An 11,212-nucleotide genomic window follows, 5' to 3' on the forward strand; every position below is an offset into this window, starting at 1 on the left:
CAGACTGGGCTAGTGTAACAACCCCACCGACCTCACTGTAGACCCCAGACTGGGCTAGTGTATCAGCGCCACCGACCTCACTGTAGACCCCAGACTGGGCTAGTGTATCAGCGCCACCGACCTCACTGTAGACCCCAGACTGGGCTAGTGTAACAACCCCACCGACCTCACTGTAGACCCCAGACTGGGCTAGTGTAACAACCCCACTGACCTCACTGTAGACCCCAGACTGGGCTAGTGTATCAACCCCACCGACCTCACTGTAGACCCCAGACTGGGCTAGTGTATCAACCCCACCGACCTCACTGTGGACCCCAGACTGGGCTAGTGTATCAACGCCACTGACCTCACTGTAGACCCCAGACTGGGCTAGTGTAACAACCCCACCAACCTCACTGTGGACCCCAGACTGGGCTAGTGTATCAACGCCACTGACCTCACTGTGGACCCCAGACTGGGCTAGTGTATCAACCCCACTAACCTCACTGTAGACCCCAGACTGGGCTAGTGTATCAACCCCACCGACCTCACTGTAGACCCCAGACTGAGCTAGTGGTGACTAGTGGTAATCAGTGGTGACCCGTGGTGACCAGTGGTGACCAGTGGTGACAAATGCTGGAACTTTGCCTCTCCTTCCTCTCTGCTTTGTTTCTGCTCTCGACTTCGAGACAAAAACTACTTACTTGTTAACTCTGCCTGCAGATCATGTTGGAACATTTCTGCGGTGAAACGCCTGCTGCACAGCCTGTACTTATTTGCTCGTACATCACATTACATTAGTCATTACAGTGACTAGTGAGCAGGAAGGGCCAATTTATGTCACAGTTCTCACTAACTCTTGTCAGCATGGTGGCTATACAGTACTTCCACAAAGTTCAGTTTTGAATTAATTTTGTTCTTAATTTAAAATTTGTACAATTTTGCGATGCCGTGAGTGAATTTATCTTGTTACCGAGATTTAATAACTGGTCTGAGAAACTGGGACTGCAGCTCCCCTTTAACACTGGGCATCTAGTCACACAAAGCCACTCACTACCCCAAAGACTGAGGCCTGCTCTGTTTGCACAAAAATGCCAGGAAGAGCTTGAAAATGGAGAGGAAGTAGGTTTAAAAGAGAAAGAGAAGAGCAGATACCACACCAAGCCAAACACACTTGCTATTACACATGAAATTCAAGTACTCACAGCGCTCTCCCACTGCTGTCACTCTGCCACACTGAGAAGCCTATACTGTATACAGGCCAGCAGCTCAATCACCCTGCAGCCCCCAGCTGGCAGCCCCCAGCTGGCAGCCCCCTGGAGCTCAGCAGGTGTATGTTTTCTCCCGTTTTGTCTTGTGGTGATACAACCAACTGGAGCTTAAATATGGTAAAACGTCAGTTTTAAACCTTAAAATCACTTTCATTTAAGATACAAATGATCGGTTTTCTGCAATATTTTGCTTTCGGTCATATATCAACCCCGCACCCGCCCAACCCGATCTTAAATCTTTCTTTTTAACCCGAGTCAGTCCGCGCATCACTAAATGTCACGATACAAGTTTACGCTGTTTACGTTGTGACATGTAGGTGTGGTTTGGCCGTTGCACTTATTATTGTCCGTACCGTTGTGTTCTCACTTTTGAATATCTTACTTTGAGTTTAAAGTTCAGGCTGTAATTTAAAGCAGCAGTCGAAGCAGAAGGGTTATTATGGAGCACTGGCTCAAATCTGGGACTCTGAAATGCAAATATAGCGAGGATAGTGACAGTGCACGTGCGAGTAAGATGCAGAATAGGAGTGAAAATGCGAGTGAGGTGATTGGTGCACCATACCAGCAGTGCTGTCACTCTAATTCCAACAGCTTGATAAATGTGATGTGCCAGGAAGCAGAAGGGGTGCTTGATGTGATGTCTTCGTCCACACATGAGACTTGTCCAGCTTGGATCCAGATATCACTTCTCTGATTGCTCAACAAAAGCAGCTCCATTCTTCACATTAACTTTTTAAGTAATAAAAACATTTGCAAAATATGCAGCTTTGTTTGGAAAAATATTAGTACTTCTTATAAAATTTAATTCAATATTAGTTATTTTTAGCACATGAATAGGTGATAAGTTTTACAGAGGAAGAAGTGGACGTAGGCTTAGGTGGGCCACCGCATCTGTGACTTGGTGTAAGTGGTCCGCGGACCATAGACCTTTGAGAACCACTGTATTAGATAAGATCACTTTACTGGCCATATACAATTTCTTGTATTAGGAATGTGTCTTTTCGCATACCCCAGCTTGCTCTCCATGAGACACACAGACAGGGAGAGAAGCTTGGGGTCAGAGCGCAGTGTCAGCCTGAGGAACAGTGAACCTGTCTCTCAATAATAATAATACAGTGTGTGATCTCCTGTCACCTCCTGAGGAACAGACAGTGAGCCTGTCTCTCAATAATAATAATACAGTGTGTGATCTCCTGTCACAGCCTGAGGAACAGACAGTGAGCCTGTCTCTCAATAATAATAATAACAACACAGTGTGATCTCCTGTCACAGCCTGAGGGACAGACAGTGAGCCTGTCTCTCAATAATAATAATACAGTGTGTGATCTTCTGTCACAGCCTGAGGAACAGACAGTGTACCTGTCTCTCAATAATAATAATAATAATACAGTGTGTGATCTCCTGTCACAGCCTGAGGAACAGACAGTGAGCCTGTCTCTCAATAATAATAATACAGTGTGTGATCTTCTGTCACAGCCTGAGGAACAGACAGTGAGCCTGTCTCTCAATAATAATAAATCAGTGTGTGATCTCCTGTCACAGCCTGAGGAACAGACAGTGAGCCTGTCTCTCAATAATAATAATACAGTGTGTGATCTCCTGTCACAGCCTGAGGAACAGACAGTGAGCCTGTCTCTCAATAATAATAATACAGTGTGTGATCTCCTGTCACAGCCTGAGGAACAGACAGTGAGCATGTCTCTCAATAATAATAATACAGTGTGTGATCTCCTGTCACAGCCTGAGGAACAGACAGTGAGCCTGTCTCTCAATAATAATAATACAGTGTGTGATCTCCTGTCACAGCCTGAGGAACAGACAGTGAGCCTGTCTCTCAATAATAATAATAATACAGTGTGTGATCTCCTGTCACAGCCTGAGGAACAGACAGTGAGCCTGTCTCTCAATAATAATAATACAGTGTGTGATCTTCTGTCACAGCCTGAGGAACAGACAGTGAGCCTGTCTCTCAATAATAATAAATCAGTGTGTGATCTCCTGTCACAGCCTGAGGAACAGACAGTGAGCCTGTCTCTCAATAATAATAATACAGTGTGTGATCTCCTGTCACAGCCTGAGGAACAGACAGTGAGCCTGTCTCTCAATAATAATAATACAGTGTGTGATCTCCTGTCACAGCCTGAGGAACAGACAGTGAGCCTGTCTCTCAATAATAATAATACAGTGTGTGATCTCCTGTCACAGCCTGAGGAACAGTGAGCCTGTCTCTCAATAATAATAATACAGTGTGTGATCTCCTGTCAAAGCCTGAGAAACAGTGAGACTGTTCCACAATAATGTTTTATGTTGAATGAAAATGTACAACAACATATTTTAATGTCATTGTGTGACAAGCGGGTGCTCTCCCCGTGGCAGTGTGTGAGACTGTGTTTCATTTGTCCTGGTTATTTTTGTAAATGTATTGTAGTGTTTGTGTTCTTACCCTGCGGTTGTGCTCGGGCGTATCTAGCTGGGAAGACGTGTCCTTCTCTCCGTTGTTAAGTTTCGCGCACTGGGGTGCGGGTTTTTATTACATCTCCTGCTCGGGGAGAGTGCCCTGCATTTCTGTTTCTGGTTCTTAATGCTTATATTCCAGTTGTGTGTGTCCATTACTTTAGGTTCTGTTTAATGTTAAATGTCAAATCTCGGAGGGGCAGCTTCATCTCAAATGGAGCACACAAAAGTGTCTGTGAAATGTTCCGTTAATTGATCCCGCTTCGGCAATAGTGTCAGTAGTGCCGGTGGTGACTATAAAGCTCTTTCAAACACGTTGACGCTCCCTAAAGACGAACGTCAATGTCCGGACAAGCCAGTCCAGCACCACACAATTTCTGCTCTCCTGGAAGACAACCGCATACTGCGAAGGTAAAAATCAAGGTCGCTGGTTCCTGTTTCAGACTCGGAATAAGGAAACGGCCGGTGTCGACTCGTTCCTCTTCCCTATTACTGCGAAATTTCACTTCGGCTTTCTGCCGCAGCGGCACGCTTAGTGTTCACACTGTGCACAGTAACAGGTAGCGGGCTGCCTGTGGCGACACATCACGATATTGATCCAAACGGCGGGCTGTGCCGAGATTCCCAGCTGGGAAATAAACGCAGTCCTTCTCCACAAACATTACCAGACACGAAGAAAGCGAGGACGTATAGCTGAAAGCGTAGAACTGAAATTAAGGAATGTTGGGTTAAAAATGTGTAGTGCACTACTAAGGTCACATTTAATTACTTTGTACCGTATAGGGCGCGACGCTATGGAAAAGATATTGGAAGCGGCCCAGAGGACAGAAACCAGGTGCCTTCCTGGGCTGAAGGGAAAGACCTCCACTGACAGCCCGGAAGGACTGATTCTCTTTAGTACCACACTGAGCAAATGGCCGAGCAAACTGCAGTTATGTTTAAAGGCGTTTTGCCTAGGCAGCAGTCCGCGGGACCGACTGACTCATTCAGTCGGAACCGCGGAACCGACTGACTCATTTTGTGAAAACGATGAAATGGACAGCAATAGGGAAGACAGAAGCCGGGACTGTCCACTTCTGTACAGGGTGATACTAGTAGGTTGAAAGGCGCCCACAACCGCATTAGCTGTGAAGAAGGAACGTCTCGCTATAAGTGAAATTGCGTGTGCTGTGATTTATGCGATTGTTTTATTTTTATAAGGCACTGTAATAGAGGATCTTGCGTTATGAATGCAGGACAGTGCCATGGACATTGTGAGTTCCAGTCCCACTGTCTCAACCGAAAAGGCCCGATATTGTTTCCTTTTCTCTCAGAAAATCAGAATCAGACTTGTAATCTTTTCTGTGAATTAAATGTGTTCTAATCATTAAAGCGCTGGCTTTTCCACGGGAACATCATTAAAGTTACTCTCCCGTCACCCCCGCACGAACAGCACAAATCCAGAGTTAAAGCTTATTAATTCGTTTTATTATTGTATCGTGTACGTGTTGTCAGTGTTGTCAGTAGGCGATACTTATCTTCCTGCAGTGGCATATAAAGTGCCTGAAAGAAAGCTATCCAAAGAACACAGAAGGTGCTATTGCCAACTGGTATTTTAATGCTACCAAATTTAATAATGGTTAGACTATTAGTAGTCATTACGATTCAAAAAGAGCTCCGAGACAGTGAAGAATGAATTATACAATTACAGAAGACAAGTGAGTAAACGTTCTCATCAGTGACGACCCCTTAAGGATACCATAAACAAAAGCTATTAAAAGCTATAACTATAAGATTATTTTCTTAAAAATCATCAATTTTTTTTTATATTCAACATTATGCATGTAAAGGAGACACTGCCCTGTATCCGTCTAGCAAGCACCTAGCTCGTGTTGTGTTCCCATGACCTTGGGGGTTATCGGTGAAGGGATCGAGAGTCCTACGGGAGCGCGTCCTTTGCTCAGTGGATCAGAAAATTCCCATGCGTTCCCAATCTTTAGAAATGTGTAGCATAGAAGATATCTGGCATTTAATGTCATACAATTGTTCGTATATCGTAATGAATGTTACCGTGCAGTACAAAAACACAGTTTGGTCAGATCCACGCCGAGCACTTCTTTTCTCTGCTGTTGGGGGACACAGCGAAGTCCTTCCATCCCCCCGTTCATTTTACTAAACCAGTTTAGGTCCAGTAGAGGGTCTGGGTCTGGAGTTAGCTGGAGCCTAACCCTGATCAGCAACAGGCATAAGGCAGGGTACACCCTGGATGGGACGCCAGTCCATCACGGGGCACACTGACTCCAGGGGCAATTTTCCCAGACGCCAATTAACCTAAACGTATGTCTTGGGACTGTTGGAGGAAACCATAGTGTACACAGGGGGAAGATACAAACTCCACACAGACAGCACCTCAGGAACTGAACCCAGGAGCCCAGCTCTGCAAAGCACTGCGCCACCGTTCCTCTCTACAGCAAATTTATTAATGGGGGAAAAACGTCAACCAGGGTTTTGCAGGAAGTGCTTGGGAAGTCCTGTTCAAACACCCTCAAGCCAACAGGGCCTGAGTGGATCCACTGCCGCCCCCGTCCATCTCTGTCTCCGCCACCTCGGCGGGCCCTGCTGCCCCATGGGCCTGCTCGCTCGGAATCTCGTCGTACCCCCGCTGCGACCCCCTGCCCCACCTGCGCCGCCGCTTCAGCCCGTACGCGACGGCGCCGGCGGCCAGCGCCAGTGCCACCGCCGCCCCCAGGACCACGCCGAACGTCTCCCCGCCCGACAGGCCCCGCGGGGACCCGTCGAACACCTCCGCCATCTTCTGCAGCTGGCCGGGCGAGGCGACCTTCCACAGGCGGCTCTTGCCGTCCCTGATCCAGGACCTCTCGCCCTCCGTCATCACCGCCACCGTGTTGGTGGCGCCCAGGCTGGCCAGGGGCGGGCGGGTGAAGGGGGGCAGGCGGACGGGCAGGAGCTCGCCGCCGTTGAACACCCCCGAGCGCACGCAGTACAGCACCTGGCAGCCGTCGCTCACGGCCGCCACGTGCTGGCTGAAGCCCGCCGGGCAGCGGGGGCGCCCCGCCGCCAGGGGGTTGCCCGCCTCGCAGCTGAACAGCCCCCCGAAGGGCACGGCGAAGCGGGCGCCCACCTCGTAGTCGTCGCTCTGGCAGATCTTCAGGCCGTCGGACAGCAGGGTGAGCGCGAGGAAGCCCGGGGGGCAGCCCTGGGAGTGGGTGAAGGGGTTCTGCTGGGAGGGCCCGTACAGACCCCCGAAGAGGAAGCCCGAGAGGCGGGGTGCGGGCCCTTCCGTGGCGCACCAGTAGGTGTCGATCTGGGCCCGGCGCACGTGGTAGGCATCGCCGCAGACTTGCTCGCAGCAGGAGAAGATGAGCCAGCAGCCGTGGCACTCTCTGTGGCACTCCAGGCGGCTGTAGCTTTCCTCGTGCACTTCCGAACGCAGGAGCGTGGGGCCGTAGGGCTGCTGGCACGAGAGGGAGCCCGTCTGTGGGTTCTTCTGCTCCAGGACCCGGCAGAGCGGCCCCGCGTCCGAGCTCCGCGGGGTGCACCGCTGGTACACCCCCCCGAAACTGAGGTTGGTGGCGGGGCCCTCGCAGGAGTCGTCGTCCACGTTGGCCTGGAAGTTGAAGTTCTGGGAGTCGGGCTTGACGCAGCCCGGGTGGGTGTTGACGGTGTAGTAGCGCCTGATGGCCTCCCGCACCGAGCGGGCCAGCTTGCGGACGGACGGCGCCGGCAGATCCGGGAGGGTGTCGGGGTTCAGGACGGAGTGCAGCGGGACGCCGGAGCGGTCGATGGCCACCAGGTTGTTGGCGGTGCTCTCCTGCCACTTCTGGAGCGTGATGCCGGGGTAGAAGGGCGCCCCGCCGTGGCTCTGGGTCACGGAGTAGGTGACGTTGCCCTGGTAGGCCTTGGTCAGCGAGTCCGTATCCTTTTCCCCCCCGCCCAGGCCGACGTTGACCTTGTTGAAGAAGTTGATGCCCACGGAGGCGCTGAAGGAGAAGCCCTCGGACTGGCTGCTGGACAGGAAGGAGGAGCGCAGGTAGTCCTCCTGCACCAGGCTGGCGCCGGCGTCCACCGCCGTCAGGACGTGCGTGCCGTACTGCAGCACCAGCATCTCGGCCAGGAAGGTCGCGCGGCGCGTCTGGTTGTTCTCCAGGGCGTCGGCGATCTCGCTCGCCTGCTGCTTGAAGCGCGAGTCGAAGGAGAAGCCCGGGTGGGCCTTGACGCTGTACATGAAGTTGCGCACCTGCCGGAGAGAGAGCGAGCGGGTGAAAAAGGCAAGAGAAAGGCGAGGACGTACGTTAACTCCCAGAGTGAAAAGCGGTTCATTAAAATCAGGGGGAAGTTGTGTTACGACCGTATGATGCAGTAGCAAGACTGCATTTTCAAAATTGTGCACACTTGTGGTCTCCACATTATAAAAGAGATACTGCCACTCTGGAATTGGAGAAGAGACACAAAACACATCCCTGGGCTGAAGGGAAAGTCTTCCACTGACAGTTTGAAGTGCCCTGTACTAACTGGACCGGGTCTCTCCAGGAGCAGGGCTGGAGACCCCTGTACTAACTGGACCGGGTCTCTCCAGGAGCAGGGCTGGAGACCCCTGTACTAACTGGACCGGGTCTCTCCAGGAGCAGGGCTGGAGACCCCTGTACTAACTGGACCGGGTCTCTCCAGGGCCAGGGCTGGAGACCCCTGGACTAACTGGACCGGGTCTCTCCAGGGCCAGGGCTGGAGACCCCTGTACTAACTGGACCGGGTCTCTCCAGGAGCAGGGCTGGAGACCCCTGGACTAACTGGACCGGGTCTCTCCAGGGCCAGGGCTGGAGACCCCTGGACTAACTGGAATGGGTCTCTCCAGGACCAGGGCTGGGGACCCCTGTACTAACTGGACCGGGTCTCTCCAGGACCAGGGCTGGAGACCCCTGGACTAACTGGACCGGGTCTCTCCAGGGCCAGGGCTGGAGACCACTGTCCCAACTGGACCGGGTCTCTCCAGGTCCTGTTCTGCCCAGCTGACCCGTTGTCTCTTTTATTTTCCTTTTAGCATGAAATAAACCTTTACTTGCTCCTTTGCAGCCTATGCGTGCTGACGAAGCTCTGTACGCCATGACATTCTCTAATGAATATGAAGCCTAAAGGCATGTATGGTTCGTCAAAATTCCTCTTCAACAGTGTCGAAATTTGTAAACCTAGGTGTGAGTTTAATTATCCTTTCAACTTGCATTAATTAAAAACATGTTGGATAAAATTCTATTAGATTAATTCATTATTAGTTAAATAATACTAATGAAACTTCCATTACTAGTTAAATAATATAATACTTAAGTGCAGATTATACAAATACAATATATTTGAACTGATCCTTAAGCATACTTGCCACTTGTGCTTTTATTTTGTCTTCTGCATTAAGGCTGTCTAAGCACATCCTTTTTCCTAACATTAGATTAGATCCACATAACTTACATTCACGTTGTATGCATGCCTACTGACTGGAATAGGTCACTCCAGGCTACAACAGTGTCTCAGCTGGGATTCGAACCCACAACCTCCCACTTACAAGTCCTGATATCTGCCCACTGTGCCACACAGCTGTCCTGCAGCTGGATGTCTCCTGTCAGTGCTGATGTGTCTGAGTAATGAGGTACGCAGTCGCTCGGAAATGCCAGTGTTTTGGGGGCAGAACGGTGGCTCTGTGGCTAAGGATCTCCGCCTGTGGCTGGAAGGTTGCTGGTTCAAATCCTATGGCTGGCAGAGGAATCCTACTCCGTTTGGCCCCCGAGCAAGGCCCTTAACCCCAGCTGCTCCAGGGGTGCCATATAAGTGGCTGACCCTGCGCTCTGACCCCAAGCTTCTCTCCCTGTCTGTGTGTCTCATGGAGAGCAAGCTGGGGTATGCGAAAAGACAAATTCACGAAATGCAAGAAATTGTATCTGGCCAATAAAGTGATCTGATCTGATCTTAGAGGTAGGTGTTGGAGAGAACTCTTCGTAATAAATCTCTCACCTGCACACGGGTGGTGACCGAGCCCTCGCGCACCTGGTGCGTCTTCATCCTCTGGCTCTCGGCGGAGAACTTGCCGTTCAGCACGCCCAGGAACGACACGTCGGCGTTGATGGAGCGGGCCACCGAGCTGCTCTGCTGCAGCCAGCTCTCGATGAGCTCCGAGTGCGTCTCCACGTTGCTGACCTTCTGCGGCACCACGAACACCTCGTCCGGGATGAGGTAGGCGCCGTCCTCGGTGGTCTGGCACAGGGCGTAGCTGACGTTCATCACCCGGCCCATGTCCAGGTTGCGCAGGTTGTCCCAGCCGCCGCCCGGCAGGACCTCCAGCACCGGCATGGCCAGAGTCTTCCTGCACTCCCGGATACCGCTGCCGGGTCTCGGGGAAACCGGCAGGGAGCTGCAGGACCTGGGGAAGGTCATCGCGAGCAGGGTCAACGCTGACTGGAGGCACGCGCGAAACGTTGGAGCCATACTATTAGTGAAGACGCCTCTTCTTTACAAATCGGTGGAAGTCGGCCACAGTTCAGTTTCTGAGCATCGGGGAAGATTTTGGTTTTCAAACCTCGGCGTTGGCGAGGGATCCACACGAAATCTTTCGACTGGCGCTGCGGGGTTTTTCTGGCTCCGGCTGTCGAAACCCGCCTCTTGGTTCCAGTTGCAGTTCAGTCTGTGAGGTTGAACGGGTTCCAATACGTCCCTTTGTGACTGAGTGTGTCAGTGTGTGTGTGTGTTCCTGCGGAGCTTGTAGATGGGGGTTTCGTTCGAAAGAGGAAGGACTGCTTTCATGTGATCGGGCTGAAACCTGCCCAGCTGTGGTGCGGAGGTCAGCTGGGGGTGCAAGTGTGTGTGTGTGTGTGTGTGTGTGTTGGGGGGAGGGGGTGTGTTACTGATTGTGATTTGCAGAAGTAACCATGAGCAGGTATTGGAATGTACAGGGTGCGGCACTTATTGACTGTGTCCTGTCAGGTATTAACTATCATGTTGTTGGTTAGTATATCCCTTATTTACTGATCCCACTATCAGCCAGGGTTGAAACATGTCCAGAGGCATGAGCAGTGTTCTCTGCATGAGATCTCATGACCCCGACAGTGAATTAAAGTGCGTGGAGCTGAACTTGATTCTCTTTCACCATGCTCCTTTCTGGATTCAGTGACGAGGGTGAGGACAAGTATATTGGGAGCGGTTGATTATGGGAGGCCGCCTCTGGTCCTCAAGGGGGTCTGTCCAGCAGGTCTAAAGGGTCTCTTCTCCATTCCCCAGCTTCTCCAGAACATGAAAAGGCTTTGACCTGTCCAATGAATCAATTCATGGTTAAAAGTAATTAGAACCGAAGGTGGAAAGAAAAACAGAAACTTTCGGGACCCCCCAGACCTGGAACTGTGCCCCCCCTGCTGTGCTGAACTAGGAGTTTCTTCCTTTCAGTATCCTCGTGCCGTACCTAGTTCAGAAGAACAGATGAAGGTTTATGCCATGCTGAAAAGAAAGGAGAGACAATGTTTCAGCTGTGGAGC

The 11,212-nt window shown here is 51.1% G+C and overlaps 1 protein-coding gene across 1 annotated transcript; it reads right to left on the bottom strand.

Moving 5' to 3' along the window:
* Positions 1–5,149: 5,149 nt before the first annotated feature.
* On the bottom strand, positions 5,150–10,451 carry LOC148832631 (macrophage-expressed gene 1 protein-like). The gene is made up of 2 exons (XM_088918649.1): positions 9,702–10,451; positions 5,150–7,941 (listed from the first exon to the last, which is right to left on the bottom strand). The coding sequence occupies exons 1-2, from the start codon at positions 10,170–10,172 to the stop codon at positions 6,229–6,231; spliced, it is 2,184 nt and encodes a 727-aa protein (XP_088774775.1). The 5' UTR covers positions 10,173–10,451; the 3' UTR covers positions 5,150–6,228.
* Between the last annotated feature and the right edge of the window lie 761 nt (positions 10,452–11,212).

Source organism: Atractosteus spatula, chromosome 6 (genome assembly GCF_055471065.1).
Source record: "Atractosteus spatula isolate fAtrSpa1 chromosome 6, fAtrSpa1.hap1, whole genome shotgun sequence".
Taxonomy (NCBI): Eukaryota; Metazoa; Chordata; class Actinopteri; order Semionotiformes; family Lepisosteidae; genus Atractosteus; species Atractosteus spatula.

Bases quoted from the DNA above. Each gene is read 5' to 3' on its own strand.
- LOC148832631 (XM_088918649.1), bottom strand. From the start codon at position 10,172: ATGGCTCCAACGTTTCGCGCGTGCCTCCAGTCAGCGTTGACCCTGCTC. The intron at 7,942-9,701 runs GTGAGAGATTTA...TCTCTCCGGCAG, and splicing joins CGGTCACCACCCGTGTGCAG to GTGCGCAACTTCATGTACAG.